A 21,937-nucleotide genomic window follows, 5' to 3' on the forward strand; every position below is an offset into this window, starting at 1 on the left:
CTATAAATACATTAAACCTCAGACGAACACTTTTCTACCAGTTTTTAAATATTCCCATTTTATTGATGAGGACAAAGAGACAAGAGTTGTTTCACAGGTAGTAATGTTGTACCAGATTATACAGACTTTCTAGAACAGTTAAATTTGCAGATATCTTTCAAGTTAGCATAATTTGGGCTTTTAGAAAATTTCTTTGGTTAAAATAGTATTATCTTAATTCCTATCATTAGCATTAGTTTGATGGACTATTCGCTCATTTGCTCTATTTTGATCACAAGGCAGAAATGGACGAAAGAAATGAAAAGAGAGAAAGAGCGCGAGCAAGCGCAAGGACAAATGAAAATTCGAAAATTATAACTTATTTCTTTGGGTTAAAATAATGTAAGATAACGAAGGATGGAGGGGAAGAGAAAGAGAGAGAAGGACATTTCAGAATTTGAATCCAAAAATAAGAGGTTGAAAATTAACTTACCACTGGTTCTCTAATAGGTTTGCGAAAACAAAAACACCTGATCTTTGAAGTTCTCACTATTAAGCCCTAATCTTTGAGGGTCATTTTAATAACCCCACTCCTGGAGCAACACCAGCATGGGAAAATTGGGACACACGCGCCAGGCACTAAGGATAGCAGAGGAACACAGTCGACTCGCAGGCACAGCCTCGAACCAGCGGAAGACCACGAGGACCCCCTGAGCTGTCCCCGTGATCACTTCCGACGGCGTCTTGAGCATGCGCAAGCACTTCCGGGTAGCATGTGGCCACAGGTGTGACTCCTCTGCCCCCTCGACTGAGGCAGCGTGGAACTCACAGCGGATATTGCGGTAGCCCTGCGCCGATGGCGTCTCAGTATGACCGGGCAATCACTGTCTTCTCCCCGGACGGACACCTATTCCAAGTGGAATATGCCCAGGAAGCGGTACAGAAAGGATCCACCGTGGTGAGCGAGCAACTCTTCTTGACCACCGGTCCCTGCCCTGTGTCAGGCTTTCCTTATCCCGCTGCCCCAGCGCATCACTCAGTGTAGGGGGACAAGAAAAGAGTCTCCCACGTGTGAAAATTGCCTCCTTCCTTTATTGAGGGAGATGCTGTTCTGAAATGTGGAATGCAAGTGGTGGAGTTAAAAGTTGGTAGATTTCATAGGTTTCCGTTGTGCAACTGCCTTTAACAGTCGCTGTAAACGTTTAACTAGGGTGTGTGTACGTGTGTGTGTGTGTGTGTGTGTGTTGTAGCCTTGACTGTAGAAGAGATATTAACGCTGTGTCTGACAGTAAGGAAAGAAAAGACTTCTTTCAGCCTGTAACAGCCTGCCTGAATGCACACTGCCCACTTCCTCAGGATTTGGCAGACACATGGAAAAGTAATAATTACAGTAAAAACCAAAAATCAAACATGGCTGTCCCTGAAATGTGGCTTAAATCGATGTAAAATTAAATCTTTGTTGAGGGAACGGTTGAAAATGCTAATCTACTCCAACACTTTCACCTTTTAAAAATAATTGTCCAAAAATTTACTCCTGAATATTTAGCAGCCTTCTAGAGGCTTTAAGCCCAAGAATCTCTGCTCTTTTGCCATTTCCACTTCTTTTGGCTTGGTTTTTAAATAATACTGGAATTCCTTGAGAGATTATACCCTCCTTTAAATTGATATACCCACATTTCTGAAAAACTTTAAAATATTCAGGGCAGCAGTAATGCTCCTGGGAAGTTTTAATTATATTTAATAATCTTGGTGATTTATAAAAATTTAAAAGGACAAAAGTGCCCTGGTGACCAAAGATATATTACCCCAAATCGTCCAGATCCTAGACTTTGAATTCAGGAGGATCCAATTTTTTTTATCTATTTTTTTTTTTTTAAATTATTTTATTTATTTATTTATGGCTGTGTTGGGTCTTCGTTTCTGTGCGAGGGCTTTCTCTAGTTGTGGCAAGCAGGGGCCACTCTTCATCGCGGTGCGCAGGCCTCTCACTATCGCGGCCTCTCCTGTTGTGGAGCACAGGCTCCAGACGCGCAAGCTCAGTAATTGTGGCTCACGGGTCCAGTTGCTCCGCGGCATGTGGGATCTCCCCAGACCAGGGCTCGAACCCGTGTCCCCTGCACCGGCAGGCAGACTCTCAACCACTGCACCACCAGGGAAGCCCCCCAATTTTTTTTAAATCTTTCAAATTTCATGAGCATGTTTGTTGTGTATCTTGGAAATTGAGACACTAGCTATGACAATACGCAGTGCATTTCTAAGTCTAGTAGTATCTGTATTTTCTCTCACTTTCCATACCAACTTAGTTATGAAAGGAAATAATTCACTTTTATCATAAATCTATCGAATGTAGAGTGGTAAAAAAAATAACACTAGAAAGAATCACCATTTTTTAAAGTATTTTTCTATTTAATTGGGCTCTCTAGTTTTACTTCTGTTTTGTAAGTAATTCTTTTGGAATTGTAAATTTAAGAAAAGCCTGATGTAGCTTAAACCAAAAGGGTACCATTTTGATAAAAACAAAAATTATATAATCCCCAGCATGCCATGAAGCATATGGTTAGAAAATAATGCCCGAGTTTTAGAACCTAAAATAAAGGGAGTAATGGGAGAAAACTGAGGTGTAATAAGAAACCGCATTGGCTATTTAAAATGTTTTAAGAATGCTATAGAACTGATTGATGGTTCCTTTGTAATGAACTGTAAAAGGGTAAGGATATAAAAATACCTATAGTGGGCATTTTTAAAGACACATTGGAAGGATGAGACAGTTTTGTCTCAGGATTCTGAAATTATAATTTGCATCTTTGTATGGAGTTATTCATTGTGTTTCCTTGAGGGCACTATGACCTTTTACGTGGGGTAAAGTTTATAATGGCATTGTTTATTAAAATATGTCACAAAATATTCTGTCTATAAATGGCAGTTGATATGATGAGTTATAAATAAGCTGAGGTTGGCCAGTTGTGACCAGTATGTAGATACGATATTATTTGGTAATACAAAAAGTTATATGGGCCACAATTAGAGTCCTTGGGTTCTGCTTCTTTCTTGATGATTATCTTACAGCATGAAGTGAGGCAAGAGGCCTGTTTTCTTTTTGCTTTAGTTCCCTTTTATATAAATGAAAAATATGTTTGAATAACATTTCGAAGAGGTAATACTTTCTTTTTAGGGAAGAAAAAAATGAATCCTTCACAATATTCCCATGAAAAAGTTAAGATTTATTATCCTTCCTCATTCTGTCCTTTCGCTGACCCCAAAATGTTATTAGCTCCATATTTCCTACTTTATCAAATCTCAGTTCCACAGTCTGGCCATGAAAGTCTTCCATGATCCACATCCACACTCTTTAATTAAGGGAGCAGTTTCATGGTTTTACCAATATGTGCTTTTGCCTTGTAGGTGGGGAGAGTGGAAAACACCTCTCTGTCACTCTCCATCTTACTTATCCTCTAAGAGTCTCTGCACATTTCTTTCCTTTGTGGCCCTGTCTCTGATCCAGTCCAGTCATCATGGATCTCTTTCTTCTTCTGAATTTATCATCTGTACCACAGAGCAGTGTAGAGTATTTACTATTTAGCCTCATATTCTCTTTAACTTCAGGTATCCTTAATAGTCTTCTCACACCAACTGGTTAGAAAGATCTTTGAGAATCTAGATGGTGTAATTCCTTTTGTGCTTCTACTGCAAGCTATATAGTGGATGAACTGGCAAGGAAGTAAACTATCATTTAAGTAATACCTATTTTATACCATGTATTTCATGTACATTATCTAACGTTAAGAACAGTATTTAATCCCCTTTTTAATGTATGTGGAAACCATGATTAGGATGCTTTCATAGCTTGGTGAAGGTACCCAACTAGAAAGTGATAGAGCCCGTATTCTCACTTAAGTTTTTCTAGTTCCAAAGCCTCTGCTCTTTGCATTGCACCATGCAATTTATTTCATAAATTTTGTATATTACTTATCTGTCTACATCATGAGTGTGGAAGCTAGATATGTATCATGTAAAGCAATTAACTTCTCTAAGCTTCAGGGTTTTTTTTAACAGTAAAATAGGCCTCAAAATAGTGCCTGCTTCATAGTGTTGATGTGATAAATGAATGAGGCAATAATACATGTTCAGCATCTTGCACAGTGTCTGGTTCACAGCAAGTACTTAATAAATGGTAGGTATTATTCTTTACTATCCCTTTGTTTTCTCCTTTCCTTCAATTTGATCTGTAGTTCTTCTAGCACTTTCATTTATTATTTCAAGGCATTTTTGTTGAACGCTTACATCTGCCAAATGTGGTGCTAGGTCCTAGGATTTCACAGTGGACAAAATAGACTCAGTCAATGGCCTCAGAGAGCTTACTCTCTAGCAGGAACGTTAGATGACTATGAGTAGATAGTCCTAACAAGGCCTATCTGAGTATTATAATGGGAGAATATGAGGCATTGTGGGAACTCTAGGTGTTAGGTCCCCATGAAGAAGTATGTAATATTTAAGTAGACACCTGAAAGATGAAAGTTAGCCAGGTGAAAGAGTGGAGGGGGAAAGAGAAGAGTATTTTAGACAAAAGAAATAGCGTATGGGAAGACCAAGCAGGAAAATATGACTATGGTTCACAAACTGGAAGGCATTCAGGATTGCTGAAGCAGTGGAAAAATGGGAAGAGATGAAGCTAGATACAGGAGCCAGATCACGGAATACTTTTAAAGGAATAAGAAGCCTTGAAGGGTTTTGATGTGACTATTGCCATTCTGTCTTTCTAATAACAGACTGCATTTGTCCCACCAAAGAGGTACTCACATGACCCGAGCAGAATCATTCATAGTTTCTGTCCTCCTGCGATGAGCAAGTGACAGAAATCTGGCCAATATAAGTCCATCCTCGGGACTTTTCTAGCTAGAGATAGTGGTAGCTTTTTTCCTCTCGGAGAACTGTTGGGATATGAGTCCAAGGTTGCTGGTGGCCGTCTTTTTTTCTGTACAGATAAAGCCTCTCTGCATCAAGAGAGCAGGAAGGCTGATATGCAGAAGTAAATATTATAGTCCCTAGATCCTTTTGTCCCTAATCCATCTCTGTGTTGTCTTGGTTTGCCTAGTGAGAAATGTTCCCTACTAATATAGGTTTTAAGTAGAGGAATGCCACATTCAGATTTTCTTTTCTTTTTTCTTCATATTCTTATTTTTCAAAGACTTCTCAGACTGCATCGTGGTCAGTGGATTAGATGAAATCAAGACTGGAAGCAGGGAGACCACATAGGAGTCTATGGAAGTAGCCTAGATGAAAGATGATAATAGTTCTCACTAGGGTTGGGGCAAAAATGGAAATAAGGCAGATTCTGGAGAAACTTAAGCAGCATAGTTGATACATTTGATGATTATTTGGCTGGTACTGGGGGTGGGGGAAGGAGAAGAGGAGGTACTGAAGAGGGAGGAGTTAGAGAGGGTGCCTCCATTTCTGGATTTAGCCTCTTAGTATATGGCACTGCCACTTTTTTAGGGACTATGAAGCACTAAGTATGAGGAGAAGATAACTGAGGTTTGGACTTTTTGAGGTTGAGATGCTTATAGAATCTGTAGTAGGCAGCCTCTAAAATGGCCTCTAATGATCCCCACCTTCTGGTGTTCATGCCCTTAAGTAACCCTCTCCCCTGGATGTAGGCTGAACCTAGTGACTTGCTTCTAAGGAATGGGATAGGCAAAAGTGATGGAACATCACTTCAGATATTAGGTTACAGATGGTGACTTGCGTCTTGTTCATCCTCACTCACTCTCTCATTTGTTTACTCTGGTGGAACACAGTTGGCATGTTGTGATTTGTCATTTGGAGGGTCCTATGTAGCAAGGAACTGAGGGAAGCTTCTGTTAAAAACCCAGTGTGGAGCAAAACCCAGTATGGAACTGAGGTCCTTAGTCCAACAATCCACAAGGAACTGAATCTTGTTAACAACCATGCGAGTGAACTTGTAAATGGATTCTCCCCCATGAACCTTGAGATGAGTGCAGTCCTGGGGGACAACTTGGTTGCAGCTTTGTGAGAGACCCTGAGCCAGAGAACTTTGCTAAACTGTGTCCAGATTCCTGATCCACAGAGACAGTGAGGCAGCTGAATGTACACATTTGGAACTCAGGATATTGATCTGGGCTGGAGATAGTTATTGGTATTTGAAGTGTATCCTTTCTCTCCCTTGCTTAAAACCTATGTTGAAGGTCAAGTAAATGAGTATTCTTGAGTACTCTTCTTCACTAGAGAAGACAAAATTTAGACTATGTAGACTAGGGTAGACTGTAACCTTAAGGGACCTTAATGACCCTATGTGTAGTCTACCTTGGGTAAACACTGGGAGGAGTGGGGTAGAAAGCAGGTTACTATAAGCTAAGAGTTGATGACAGTATTTGGCCTTGAAGTTGAGAGAGAGAGGCAGAACTGAAATGAAGTGGTCTTTAAGATTTTGTTTAAGATAAGAGAGATTTCAGCATACGTTTAAATGTTGGTGAGAAAAAGCCTGGAGAGAAAGTTGAGGTTGATTTGTTTTAACTTCAAAAGGTTATTTAAATGGCATCATACAATATGCAACCTTTTGGAATTTGGTTTCTTCCCTTGAGATTCATCCAAGTTGTTGCATATTATTGCAAGTAGTGTTCCATGGTATGGATGTACCACAGTGTTTAACTATTCATGTGTTGGAGAACATTTGAGTTGTTTCCAGTTTGGAGCTCTTATGAATAAAGCTGCATTCATAGCAGGCTTTTGTATGAACGTAAGTTTTTATTTCTCTGATATAAATCTCCCAAGTGTACAATTACTAGATTGTATGGTAATTGCATGTTTTATAAGAAGCTGCCAAGTTGTTTCCCAGAGTGGCTGTACCATTTTACATTCGTACCAGCAATATGTTAGTGATCCAGTTTCTACACATCCTTGCCAGCATTTGGTGTTACTGTCTTTCATTTTAGCCATTCTGATAAGTGTGTAGTGATACCTAAGTGTGGTTTTAATTAAATTAGCCATTAATGGCTAATAATGTTGAACATATTTTCATGTGCTTATTTGCCATCTGTATATCTTCTTCAGTGAAATGTCTTTCATGTCTTTTGTCCATTTTCTAACTAGACTGTTTAGTTTTTTTACTGTTGAGTTTTGACAGTTCTTTATGTATTCTAGATTCTGGTACGTTGTCAGTTAAGTGGTTTGCAAATATTTTCTCTCACTCTGTACCTTGTCTTTTCATCCTCTTCACATGGACATCCACAGAGCAAAAGTTTGTAATTTTAATGAGGCCAAATTTATAATTTTTTTCCTTTTTATGGTTCATGCTTTTGGTGTCAAGTCAAAGGACTCTTTGCCTAGATCCCAAAAATTTTCTCTTTTTTTTTAAGAGTTTATAGTTTTACATTTGAGTCTATGATCCATATTAAGTGCTCACTTTGGCAGCACATATACTACAATTGGAATGATACAAAGAAGATTAGTGTGGCCCCTGCTCAAGGATGACATGAAAATTCATAGCATTCCATATTTTTCTAACAAAAATTAAATACAAAGAAAAATATTAAAAGCAACAAGGGAAAAGCAACAAATAATATACAAGGGAATCTCCATAAGGTTATCAGCTGATTTTTCAGCAGAAACTCTGCAGACCAGAAGGGAGTGGCATGATATATTTAAAATGATGAACGGGAAAAAACTGCAATGAAGAATGTTCTACCCAGCAAGGCTGTCATTCAGATTCGACAGAGAAATCAAAAGCTTTACAGACAAGCAAAAGCTAAGAGAATTCAGCACCACCAGACTAGCTTTACAACAAATGCTAAAGGAACTTCGCTAGGAGGGAAACACAAGAGAAGAGAACAAAAGAGGAAGGGAAGAAAAAAAGACCTACAAAAACAAGCCCAAAACAATTAAGAAAATGGCAATAGGAACATACATATCGATGATTACCTTAAATGTAAATGGATTAAGTGCTCCAACTGAAAGACATAGACTGGCTGAATGGATACAAAAACAAGACCCGTATACATGCTGTCTACAAGAGACCCACTTCAGACCTAGGGACACATACAGACTGAGAGTGAGGGGATGGAAAAATGATTTGCATTTCCATGCAAATGCAAATCAAAACAAAGCTGGAGTAGTCATACTCATATCAGACAAAATAAACTTTAAAATAAAGACTGTTACAAGAGACAAGGAAGGACACTACATAATGATCAAGGGATCAATCCAAGAAGAAGATATAACAATTGTAAATGTATATATGAACCCAACATAGGAGCACCTCAATATATAAGGCAAATGCTAACAGCCATAAAAGGGGAAACACAATAACAGTGGGAGACTTTAACACCCCACTTATGCCAATGTGTAGATCTCCAGACAGAAAACTAATAAGGAAACACAAGCATTAAATGGCACATTAGACCAGATAGACTTAATTGATATTTATAGGAAATTCCATCCAAAAGCAGCAGAATACACTTTCTTCTCAAGTGCACATGGAACATTCTCCAGGATAGATCACATCTTGGGTTACAAATCAAGCCTCGATAAATTTAAGAAAATTGAAATCACGTCAAGCATCTTTTCCAACCACAATGCTCTGAGATTAGAAATCAATTACAGAAAAAAAACTGTAAAAACCACACACCCATGGAGGCTAAACAATGTTACTAGAGAACCAATGGATCACTGAAGAAATCAAAGAGGAAATCAAAAAATCCCTAGAGATAAATGACAATGAAAACCTATGGGATGCAGCAAAAGCAGTTCTAAGAGGGAAGTTTATAGCAATACAATCCTACCTCAGGAAACAAGAAAAATCTCAAATAAACAACCTAACCTTACACCTAAAGCAATTAGAGAAAGAAGAACAAACAAAACCCAGATTAGTAGAAGGAAAGAAATCATAAAGATCAGAGCAGAAATAAATGAAATAGAAACAAAGGAAACAATAGCAAAGATCAATGAAACTAAAAGCTGGTTCTTCGAGAAGGTAAACAAAATTGATAAACCTTTAGCCAGACTCAACAAGAAAAAAAGGGAGAGGACTCAAATTAATAAAATTAGAAATGAAAAAGGAGAAGTTACAATGGGTTCCACAGAAATACAAAGGCTCGTAAGAGACTGCTACAAGCAACTATATGCCATTAAAATGGACAATCTAGAAGAAATGGACAAATTCTTAGAAGGTACAACCTTCCAAGACTGAACCAGGAAGAAATAGAAAATATGAACAGACAAATTACAAGTACTGAAATTGAAACTATGATTAAATATCTTCCAACAAACAAAAGTTCAGGACATGATGGCTTCACAGGCGAATTTTTTTTAAAAATAAATTTATTTATTTATTTATTTATTTATTTATGGCTGTGTTGGGTCTTCATTGCTGCGTGCAGGCTTTTCTCTAGTTGTGGTGAGTAGGGGCTACTCTTTGTTGTGGTGTGTGGACTTCTCATTGCAGTGGCTTCTCTTGTTGCGGAGCATGGGCTTTAGGTGCGAGGGCTTCAGTTTTTGTGACAGGTGGGCTCCGTAGTTGTGGGCTCTTGGGCTCTAGAGCGCAGGCTTAGTAGTTGTGGTGCACGGGCTTAGTTGTTCCACAGCATGTGGGATCTTCCTGGACCAGAGCTCGAACCTGTGTCCCCTGCATTGGCAGGCGGATTCTTAACCACTGCACCACCAGGGAAGTCCCCAGGCAAATTCTATGATCCATATTGAGTTAATTTTGTATATGGTGTGAGGCTGAAGTAGAAATTCATTTTTCAATGGAGTATTTTAAAATAAGTCCCAGATATTATGATATTTCCCCTGTAAATATTTCAGTATTTATCTTGGTTAAAAAGGATGTTTTTTATTTTTATTTATTTATTTTAATATTTATTTATTATTTATGTATTTACTTTGGCTGTGCCGGGTCTTAGTTGCAGCACAGGGGATCTTTGTTGCAGCATGCACGATCTTTAGTTGTGGCATGTGGACTCCTTAGTAGCAGCATGCAGACTTCTTAGTTGTGGCATGTGAACTCTTTGTTGTGGCATGCGAACTCTTCGTTGTGGCACGCATGCAGGTTTAGTTCCCCAGCCAGGGATCAAACCTGGACCCCCTGCACTGGGAGCATGGAGTCCTACCCACTGGACCACCAGGGAAGTCCCAAAAAGGATGTTTTTTTAAAACCATGATCACTCCCAATGAAATTAACAAAAACTCCTTAATATTTTGTAATAGTCTACATTCTAATTTTCCTTATTGCTTACAAAATATCTTTTTATAGTTCTTTTGTTTGAGTCTGAATCTAAAGTCCATGCATTGCAGTAAGCTGTTAGATATCTCTTTTATTCTTGAACAGCATCCCCCCTTATTTTCATGCCTTGGACTTTTTGAAGAGACTGGATTAATTGTTCAGTAGTATCCCCCATCTAGATTTGCCTGATTGTTTTTTTGGCCCTCATAGATTTAACGATTTGGAGAGATAAGTATAATGAATAAATAATTATAAATGTGTTGATTGCACGAACAGATAGGTTGTTTAGAGAATAATACAGAAGGACTCCTTGAGGTGAGATTTAAACTGAGACCTGAAATAAGAGGAGAAGCATTCCAGACAGTGGGAATACCACATGTGAAGGCTCAGAGGAGGGAAACAGAATTGTGTTTGAGAAGTCTTGAAAGAAGGTAGTGTAGCTGGTGCTTGGTTAACAACAGTGACGTACTATTGGAGAAGTAGGCAGGGGCCAGATCATGCCCAGCTCTACTGGTAAGACTAAGGAGTTTGAAAAAATTTCCTAAGGGCAGCAGAAGGATATTCAACTGGAGAGTAATCTGACCTTGTTGATGTTTTTAAATGCTCGTGCTGGCTGCTTTGTGGAGACTAGATGGGGGTACAGTGAAGGGGGAGGATGGAAGGAGGAAGGTGGGGAGCAAGAGAAGAAACTGGAAAACCTATTAGGATATGCAGTAGTATGTAGTCCAGGCAAGAAATGATGGTTGCTTTTACTAGAGTGGTGATAGGAAGAAGTGGATAGCTTTTGCAGGTAAAATGGACAGAAACTTGGTGATTGATTGGAAATGGGTAGTGTGGAAGAAGGAATGATAAAGGATGCCAACCAGATTTTTGGCATGAACAGTTGAATGGACAGTGATTCATGTTCTGAGACGAACCTGGCTGCTGGTTTGTGATACTTTTAACAAGCTGTGAAATAGTTTTCACAAATAATCTTCTTCCTGCTTTTCTAGTGTTATTTTTAATTTAGGTATGGATGTTGAATTTTATCACGTCTTTGTAGTTTTATCATTTACTTTTTATTTTTACTATTTGATTGTTTTAGTTTGTACTATTTCAGTTGCTGGTATCAGAAATTCAAATCAAACTAATTTAAGCAAAAAAAGTAAATCTATTGAGTCAACTATCCAAAGGGAGCAGCGGTAAACCTTCCTTTCAGGTTCAACTATATGGCTGCTAGGGTATTAAACGATGACAGCAGAACTGGTGTGTCTCTTCCTCCCTTTTTCTCCTTCTCTCTCCCCTTCTATCTCTTGCTTCCTCTCCCTATTACTTTCACCCTCAGACATAACATCTCTACGTGGTGGCTCCCAGAGAGCCCTAGGCTTCAGGCTCCCAGCTCTAGGTACAGCAGAAGGAATTATCTTGTCTTCCAAACACTTCCAATAAAACTTTAAGGATTTATCATTTGGCTAGGCTGGGTTACATTATAGCCCCACCTGAAGACTCAGTATTTTTTCAAGAACAGTTGAAGTTCTGTTCTTATCAGAAGGCCAAAAATAACAGATCTCCACTTACCCAGTAACATTTATATTAAAAGATTTACTTTTATTGATGTTCCTAAAGCTCCTGGAATGAACCATACTATTTATGGTATATTGTTATTTTTCTGTACCTCTAGATTCTATTTATGAATATAATTTTGAATGGGCATCAGGTTTCCTAAGTGAAAATCATTAGTACTTTTTGCCAGATTTTAACATTGTTATGTAGCTTTCCCCAAAAGCATTAAGGGGACTTCCCTGGTGGCGCAGTGGTTAAGAATCCGCCTGACAATGCAGGGGACACGGGTTCGATCCCTGGTCCGGGAAGATCCCACATGCTGCGGAGCAACTAAGCCCGTGCGCCACAAATAATGAGCCCACGTGCTCCAACTACTGAAGCCCGGGCCCACGCATCACAATGAAGTGTAGCCCCCGCTCGCGGCAACTAGAGAAAGCCCGCGCACAGCAACGAAGACCCAACGCAGCCAAAAATCAATCAATCAATAAAAATAATTTTAAAAAAGCATTAGGAATATTTCAATTTTGATCTGCACCGTAGAATAATTTAAATAGCATAGGAAGTACCTATAACAGAAGATTAGAAAGAATTTATCCATGAACCTTCTAGGTCTGACACTTGCTTTTGAGAAATAGTTCTTTCCTGACATTATCCCATGTTGGTTAGTGAGAGTGAGACTTCTATCTTTTCTTGAGTAAGTATGAGCAATTTTTAATTTTTCTAATCTGTCATCTTTTTTCCAGTCAGGTTTTCAAATTTATTAACGTAGAATTTTTAAATTCCTACTTTTCACACTTGCATATATTTATTTTATCCTTTCTTCCTCTTGGCTATATTAACTGAAATACTGCTTTTAATTATTTCTTTTAAAAAACATATCTTGGGGAGTCCGCTGGTGACTTATTGGTTAGGATTCTGGGCTTTCGCTGCCGTGGTCCAGGTTCAACCCCTGGTCAGGGAACTGAGATCCCGCAAGCTGCTCAGAGCTGCCAAAAATTAAAAAAAAATTTTTTTTTAAATCTTAGTATTATTTATCAATTGTATTTTTTTCTCCCTAACCATTAATTTCTGCTTTTGCCTTACTTCGCCTCTTAAGTTTAGCTTAAGTATTTTTATTCCTTTTTGATCTTCTTGAATGAATTCTTAATTTTTATTTGATTTTATAAAGTGAGATTCTGAATTTTCTTCTGAGCCTAAGTTCATCCACGGAAGACTTTAATATTAGGATTTTCATTATAAACATTTTCTAAAGAGTCTGTTTTGACAGTTTTAATCACTTTATCAAGTCAAAAATTATTTAGGTGAGAGCTACATAAATTATTGTGTTCTCTTGTGATCAATGAATTGAATTTGATTTATTTCAATTTTGGGAAAATATTGAGATTTTTTTTGAGTCCTAATATATGTTAAAGTGTTATAATGTCCCATGGCTTGGTAGAAAGGCATATTCCCTGTAGGGTATAAAGTTCGACATGTGTGTATTAGGTGATGGTGGGATGTGGGGGGAGGGTAGCTGATGTTGGATAGAATGGTAAGAGAAGGAATATTGGATAAACTGACAGACTTGAAGTAAGGGAATAAGAGCAAAAGCCTTGATAAACTGTCTGTGTTTTACTTAACTGGAAGATGTAGTCTCAGATCTGGTTCTATATATTTAACTTGTTCTATATTTTTACTTCAGTAATACTAATTCAAGCACACCTTTTTGCATAATTATGTTGTATAAAACAGTACTAATACCACATTTGGTCACAAGGCAATCATAAAACACAAATGCCTCTCAAAATATTTACATTACATTGTAATACAGAATTAAAATTTTCATAGATTACTCTTGAACCCCTGAGAAAAGGGTCATGTTTCCCAGAAGTCCCTATCTGAGAGCTACTACCCTTATACATTATTCTTTAAACTTTTTCCCACTTCCTTCCCAAATGAAGGAGTGGAGAGTGGAGCAATAGTGATTCTTCTTATTATATTCATGTTTGCATTGAGGTTTTCCTTATCACTGATGTAGCGTGAGGGCATTTGGTCTTTCTCTTGGCTGCTTACGGCCCCTATTCCTTATCCCTCCAAATTGTGAGATTCATGGGAGAGCTTTCAGGATTTTTTCTACTTGACTTTCTATACTACTTCTCCTACCACCAGCACTAGGACTACCCATTCTATAAGGAATTCACATGTATTTCCAGCATCTTTCATTTGGGTTAAAATTTTTCTATATTGAGATAGTACTTGTTTAAGTGTACTGTATGAGATTAGGACACTCATGTAGTTTCAGCATTGGTGGTATATTCTTCTAGTTTATACCTATTTGTCTTTGCTTTGAGTTTGGGAAATGAACTTTCAGTAAGCCTACACCTATGCATCTATTTTCTTAGAAGTCTCCTTTTCTCATTTTTATTGAAGGTTAAGGAAAAGCCTTTCTCCATAAGTCATATGTTAGAATAATTTGATTTTAGTGTTAAAACTGACAACTCGTTATGTTTTTTTAATGACTCAACAGGTTGGAATTCGAGGTAGTGATATAGTTGTGCTTGGGGTCGAAAAAAAATCTGTTGCCAAGCTTCAAGATGAAAGAACTGTGACGAAAATTTGTGCCCTTGATGACCATGTCTGCATGGCTTTTGCAGGTACTTAGGGACTTACAGTAATGATAGAGTATCTTGGTGTAGTAGGGTAACAGTTGGCCCCTCTGTAGCTGTTATGCAATATTTATACAACATATAGAGCTAAACTCCATTTCTTATTAAACATAAACAGTACGCCTTATATTTTTTGGGAGATCACAACTCTAAACCAGCATTTCTGATAATGAACTTTAATAAAATATAAATGTTAAAAGAAATATATTACCTTAATTATAACTTTAGGTAGCTGTTTTCTTTTTAAACTTTTTACTTTGAAATAATTATACTTAGGAAGTTACAAAAAAACACAGGGAAGTCCCCTTTGCCCAGTTTCCTCCAAAGGTAACATCTTTAAAAACCAGTAAATTGACATTGGTACAAGCCACAGAGCTTATCGAGATTTCACCAGTTCTACGTGCATTCATTTGCGTGCATTTGTGTGTGTGTGTGTGTGTGTAGGTTTAATAGATTTAACATGTGTACATTCATGTAGCCATCACCAAAATCAAGATATACAACTCTTTGGTCATCACAGGGCTACATCATGCTACTCCTCCTTCTTGTCTCTGGCATCTGGCAACTACTAATCTATTCTCTGTCTGTGTAATTTTGCATGAGAATGTTGTATGAATAAAATCATGTGGTATATAACCTTTTCATATTGGCTTTTCTTGTTCAGCATAATTCCCTTGCAGTTCATCCAAGTTATTGCATACGTCATTACTCCATTGCTTTTTATTGCCGAATAGTATTCCATGGTACGGGATATACCACACTTTGCTAACAACTCACCAATTAAAGGACATTTGGATTATTTCCAATTTTTGCCTATTACAGATAAAGCTGGTGTGAACATTCGTGTACAGGTTTTTGCGTGAACGTAGGTTTTCATTTTTCTGGGATAAATGCTTGAGCACAGTTTCTGGGTCATATAATAATGCATGTTTAGTTTAATAGAAGACCACCAAATTGTTTTCCAGAGAGGCTGTACTATTTTGCATTCTTGCTAACAATGTATGAATGATTCATTTTCTCTGCCTCCTCATTAGCATTTGGTGTTGTTACTATTTTTTTTTTAGACATTTGTATAGGTGTGTCGTGAAATCTCGTTGGATTTAATTTGCATTTGCCTCATAGCTAATGATGTTGAACATATTTTCATGTGTTTATTTGCCACTGTATAGCAAACAAGACATATTTCTTGTCTTTTTTTTCTTTTTGCTCATTTTCTAATTGTGTTTTTTCAAAACCAAAATTTTGTATTGAAGTTTAAAAACTTTATTGAGCAAAAAATAGCCTTTACCTTACTGTCTTATAAAAGGAATCATCTTGCCACAGAACAAGTCTTAATAAATTTTAAAAGGTTGAAATCATACAAAGTATTTTTTCTGACCAAAATTGAATAAAACTAGAAATCAAGAGCAGAAGAAAAGTTGAAAAATCCACAATATGTGGAAATTAAAGAGTATGCCTAAAAAAACCCCATGAATCAAAGAAGAAATCACAAGAGAAATTAGAGAATATCTTGAGACAAATGAAGATGAAAACACAACATACAAAACTTACGGGATGCAGCAAAAGGATTGCTAAGAGGAAAATTTATAGCTATAAATGCTTACATTAAAAAAAAGAAAGATTTCAATTTAGCAATCTAACTTTACATTAAGAACTAGTAAAAGAACAAACTATAAACCCAAAGCCAGCAGAAGGAAGGAAATAATAAAGATTAGAGCAGAGATATGTAAAATAGAGAACAGAAAAACAATAGAGAAAAAGCAATGGACCCGAGATTTGGTTCTTTGAAAAGATCAACATTATGATAGTATTTTCAAGTTAAAGTTGTATAAATTTAAAAGCAACAGACTGAGAACTCATTTCTTCTATAAGTTGCCTATTTATAAATAAAGTGAAATTGCAATTTTCAATGTATCTTTAAATAGAAGTGGTTCTCTTTTTCCTAGCCATTTAGTATTGATTTGTATAATTGCTAGTTCTTATTTAAAAACAGACACATATACACAACTGTGTTACTCGTATGGTTTGACAAATTTATCACTTATTTTTTTCCTTGAAGTAGTTACATTACTACTTTCTAAGTATGATACTTTTATTTTTCTGTAGTTTTGGACCATATTTACATGTAAAGGGGAAAACTGTACTTCAAAATCTCCTTTCTGATCATATTTTTAAGTTGAGTGAAGCTTTTAGTCTATAGGGTAGGCTAAGTCAATCTGTTCCCATTTCTTTCTCTCAGATAACCTTTGCAAAGAGAAGAGAATCAGTTTCTCTTCTTTAACTGAGTATCTGATTATAATTCACACCCTACTCGTGAATGTTAGAGTGTTCTTAACAGCGGCATATTCTGACAACATTGGTTACTGTTAACTATCTTCAGGAGCTGACAGTTCTTCCAGGTTTGTAGAAACACGTTTTGAAATGGTGTGGAAGGGAAACAAGAGTCTCTGACTGCAAAAGATTGATGGTTATGTGGGAAACGGCTGTTTCAGAGATTTTGTGAAAGAATTTTTTGGGCAATATGATATTAAGAGAGTGGAGAAAGAAAGAAAATGGTGATGGAAAGGTCAAATGCCAAAAAAGTCTTTAGTAGAAATGTTTGTAATTATTAGAATCCATTTAAGTTTTTGGTCAGTTTGTTTTTCTTTTGATAGAAACACCTTCTATCTCCTTATTAGAAGTGTTGAGAATTCATCACATGATGTTTTGGTATGACAAAAGCAAGATGAAGTTTTTTCTTTCTTTCTTTCTCTTTCTCTCTTTCTCTTTTTTGGCCGCATGGCTTGTGGGATCTTAGTTCCCCGACCAGGGATTGAACCCGGGCCATCGGCAGTGGAAGCACAGAGTCCTAACCACTGGACCACCAGGGAATTCCCTTCTTTTTCTGTTTTAACATTCCTGATTTTCAAACCCCTAATCTTAGACAAAAAGCTGAGAAGTGACATGTCACAGTTATACTGAATGCAGATTGAATTCTGTTTGATAATGAAGTAATACTCATTGTTTTCATAAGAAGAAATCCAGCTTACTTCATGGTAAGGTAATAAGGTTTAATAAGGTAAGGTTTAGGTAATAAGTATCTTGGTTCTGGAATTAGGATAGACCATCGACCTTTGAACAATCTGCCACTGATATCTTCTCAAAAAAGTTTTAAAAAATATGACTACAGAGATTTTTTTTTTAATTTAATAAAACCTAATAATCAAACCAGCTACAGTAAGTCCCCTACATACAAACCTTCGAGTTGAGAACTTTCAAAGATGCAAACGGGTCTTCACATGTCCAGTCACATAAGTTAGTTCACGTGTCTGGCGTACATTGTCATGTGCGTGCATCCTCTACAAGTGGTTATGCTTTTATGTACTTTACAGTACTGTATAGAGTACAGTAGTACAGTGTCTTTATTTCAAGCCCAGGATATCCGGAAGCAAGGGTAAAAGCAGCAGTGATGTAGCTGGTACTGCTGAAGAACTGAAGAGATTCTCAACGCAGGAAATGACAAGGGGATTTTCTTTATTTGACGAGGCGCTGTTAGTTTTTGAGGACAGGACCCAAACATAGAATGGTACACGAAGGTTGCAGCAGCCATTCAGAATGCAGTCCAGTGCTACCGTGTCATCTATGACGAGAAAAAAAGATACTACCCAGACATCACTGGATCGTTTTTTCAAGCATGTAGATAGAATTGAATCCAGCAAGGAGCCAGAACCTGTGCCATCAACATCAGGCGTGAGTGAAATTGGAGCTTGTGCTCCATCTCCTATTGCCGACGATCCTTCAGCTCTACCATCTCTCACCTCCTCTCCCTCCTCCAGCTGGTAACTCTTCTTGCCTGTTCACTTGATGCCAGCCCCTGGATGTCTGCTGTTGTACTGTACTACTGTACTTTTCAAGGTACTGTACTGTAAGATTAAAAATGTTTTCTTTATTTTTGTTTTTTATGTATTATTTGTGTGAAAAGTATTATAAACCTAGTACAGTACAGTACTATATAGCCAATTGTGTTTGTTGGGTACCTAGGCTAACTTTGTTGGACTTAGGAACAAATTGGACTTATGAATGCACTTTCGGAACAAAACTCGTTCGTATGTAGGGGACTTACTGTTCTGTGAATTAAACCATTTTGATCTTTGGGAAATAGGTGACTTAACATTAGTGTTTAAACATTATTCTTCAAAACAATTTTCTTTAAAAAGTAAGTAAGAATGTATCAAATGAAGGAAACTAATTTAGGATGAGTTATAGTCTATTTTATAAATCCTTTATTAAGAACATATATTGGAAAAAACAAAGGATGTTACAAGAAAAATATCATGGTGGCCAAAACCCTTTTGACAAGAAAAAATGTCATCCTTTTTTTGTAATGTATCGACTACTCTTATAGGACTGACTGCTGATGCAAGAGTAGTAATAAGCAGAGCTCGTGTGGAGTGCCAGAGTCATAAGCTTACAGTTGAGGACCCAGTCACTGTAGAATATATAACTCGCTTCATAGCAACCTTAAAGCAGGTAAGCCAGTATTCCAACAGATTTCTTCAAGTTTTCTTCTTTTCCATCATTATGGGTCCTGTCATGGGAATACTACGGTCACTCCAACCATTTAGTCTATTAAAATGTCCTAAATTCCTTATTATTTCTCACACTTAACTTCAAACTCACATTCTTATTCCAGTGGAGTGGATTGATTTGATCATCAGAAATCTCAATCAATGTCAACTCTGAGAATTATATTAAATTTTAAAAAACGAGTAACCTTTTAAGGAGATTTCTACAGTTGTACAGATTTCTACATCAGAGATGTAGTAGTAAAACACATGTTTTAAAGTTTTCCAAAGAAATACCCATGAGTCTTTCACCTACAAAGCTAAACACAACTGATCAGGTTTAGATATGACTTCTTCTGAGTCCATGTGTAGATACCTGATTTGACATTTAGTATAATCATGATGCATACAAGTATTATTTCATTTATTATCATTTTCTTTGTTCTTTAAATATGGCAACATCTCCTTATACTTACCATCCTTATGAACTATATAGTACTGTTTCTAGTTGCTATCTGGTAATTATTTAGGTTGTTCCCAGTTTCTTTCCTTTTCCCCTTCTCTCTCTCTCTCTCTGCCTTTCTCTCTGTCTCTCTCTCAATCTGCTGCTTTAATAACATTACTCTATCTTTGTCACAGCTTTTTTTTCTTTTTTGAATTATATTGTTAAATTAATTTTCAGTATGGAATTACTAGATTAGAGATTGTAATTAGTTTTAAGACTCTTGTTATATGTAGCTAAATTGCTTTCTAAAAAGATTGAACAAATTTTTATTGTACAACTAGCAATGCATAAATACATCCCTGAAGAATCATCAGCATTGGGTTTTCCATTTTTCTTTTATTTTGCAAATAAGTATAACACAGTACTGTAATAGTTGTTTTAATTTGTATTTTATAATTAGTAGTAAGGTCAATTTTTTTCCACATGTTGGCTTGCCAGTGTAAACTATCTTTCCTTTTGACAGGCACTCTAGTAGTTAAGAATGTGCTCCCAGGAGCCAGAATTTTGGGATTTAAATCCTGGCTTTGCTACTTCCTAGTTAATGCCTTGGGCAAACTATTTAGCCTGTTTTGCCTCAATTTTCTTATTTATAAAATGAATGTTACAATAATGTTTGTTGAATTGCAGTATGGATTAAGTGATTTAGTATATTTTAAAGCATTTAGAATACTTCCTGGCATGGATTTTACCATTTGTCTACGTAGAGATGTTTTAATAGGTTCTATATATTCTAGATATTAAAGTTTTAGATTACATACATTTTTTAAAAATTTAATTCATGTTTCAAGAAAGTTCAACATTTTTATATTGTTCTGTTTTTCTTTTTTCTTTGCTTTGATTTTCCCAGTAGTTAAAAGGTACTCACCAAAAAACAAGGTGTGGAACATTGTGTATACAAGGTTCCCAATTGTGGTTTTTAGGTTTTCTTTTGGAAATACAAAAGCTATTATGCGTGGAATATTTATAGAAATATACATTGTGAATCTGTAACAGTGGGGTTGCTCCTGAGCAGGAGCCTGAGGCTCTGGGACAAAAGAGTTATCCCCATGTACATCTTTTGTCCTTTTAAATTATTTTAAGCTGTGCATGTGTTACTTTTTCATTAAAAAGTGGTTGATTAGGACTTCCCTTGAGGCCCAGTGGTTACGACTCCACGCTTCCAGTGCAGCGGGCGCGGGTTTGATCCTTGGTGGGGGAACTAAGATCCCACATGCAGCGCGGCGCAGCCAAAACAAAACAAAAAAAGTGGTTAATTAAGCAAATAAAGTAAAAGTTTCTCTCCTCTAAAGTATATTTACAAAACATCTACTTCATACCTAGGTGTGAACTAGGAACATTAGGAAATACAGAGAAAAAAGACAAACCCTATTCTTTAAGAGTTTATATTGTGGACTTCCCTGGTGGTGCAGTGGTTAAGAATCCGCCTGCCAATGCAGGGGACATGGGTTCAATCCCTCATCCGGGAAGATCCCACATACTGCGGAGCAACTAAGCCCATGCACCACAACTACTGAGCCTGTGCTCTAGAGTCTGTGAGCCACAACTACTAAGCCTGCGTACCACAACTACTACTAAAGCCCACGTGCCTAGAGCCTGTGCTCCGCAACAAGAAAAGCCACTGTAATGAGAAGCCCACGCACCACGACGAAGAGTAGCCACTGCTCACCACAGCTAGAGAAAGACCGCGCAGCAACGAAGACCCAACTCAGCCAAAAATAAAAATAAATAAATTTATAAAAAATAAAAGTATGTTATTTAAAAAAAAAAGAGTTTATGTTTTAACTCACTATTTGCATTCAAAATTTAAAGTGGTTTGGGATTCCCTGGCGGTCCAGTGGTTAGGACTCCATGCTTCCTGGGTTCAATCCCTGGTCTGGGAACTAAGATCCGACAAGCCATGAAGCCAAAAAAAAAAACCCAAACAAACAAAAAAACACAAAACTTAAAGTGGCCTACAAATATAGATATAATACAATTAAAATTTAAAAATAGATATGTAGACGAGTCCAAGAAGAAAGCTGGTATAAAGCTATCTCAAGCCATAGAGTTATATATAGTTCTTACAGCTGCCTACAAATGTAGTCCTGAGTTTTCTGCCAGAGCTGCCTCTCTGCACAACTTCTGTGGACGCCAGTCTCAGAATTAGCGTGAATTCCACTCCCTAGAGCACAAATTCAGAAAGTTCCTGGCACTAAAATAAAAAGAAATACCACTGGTTTCCAGTGCCCCATTGTCAGTCAGGAAAAAACATATTTTTTCTTCAAGAGAAACAGAAGTTCCTTGTCTTGGTACTGAAAGAAATGTCTTAGTTGGGTTTTTATGTAGAGATAACTTGGTATAGTGAACAGAATATACTTGATAGTAATAGTATCAAGTAAGAATACTTGATAATAACAATCAAAGTGTCCCTCAAAGTAAACCAAGGACATGCTTCCAAAGCACAGCTCATTGAAATCAGCTTTATTGGGAACCAAAATGGTATGACATG

General features: G+C 37.0%; 1 protein-coding gene and 1 non-coding gene across 2 annotated transcripts in view; both read left to right on the top strand.

Moving 5' to 3' along the window:
- The first annotated feature begins 835 nt into the window (after nucleotides 1-835).
- Nucleotides 836-21,937, top strand: part of PSMA8 (proteasome 20S subunit alpha 8) — a 29,505-nt gene continuing 8,403 nt past the window's right edge. Inside the window, exons 1-3 of the mRNA XM_068563418.1 lie at nucleotides 836-937; nucleotides 14,262-14,388; nucleotides 18,785-18,909. Coding sequence (XP_068419519.1) covers nucleotides 836-937; nucleotides 14,262-14,388; nucleotides 18,785-18,909 — 354 coding nt within the window. The remainder of the gene's footprint in view (nucleotides 938-14,261; nucleotides 14,389-18,784; nucleotides 18,910-21,937) is intronic.
- Nucleotides 7,392-7,496, top strand: LOC137777097 (U6 spliceosomal RNA). Its single transcript, XR_011076425.1, has one exon. It is a non-coding gene; the product is annotated as a U6 spliceosomal RNA (small nuclear RNA).

This window comes from Eschrichtius robustus, chromosome 14 (genome assembly GCF_028021215.1).
Source record: "Eschrichtius robustus isolate mEscRob2 chromosome 14, mEscRob2.pri, whole genome shotgun sequence".
Taxonomy (NCBI): domain Eukaryota; kingdom Metazoa; phylum Chordata; class Mammalia; order Artiodactyla; family Eschrichtiidae; genus Eschrichtius; species Eschrichtius robustus.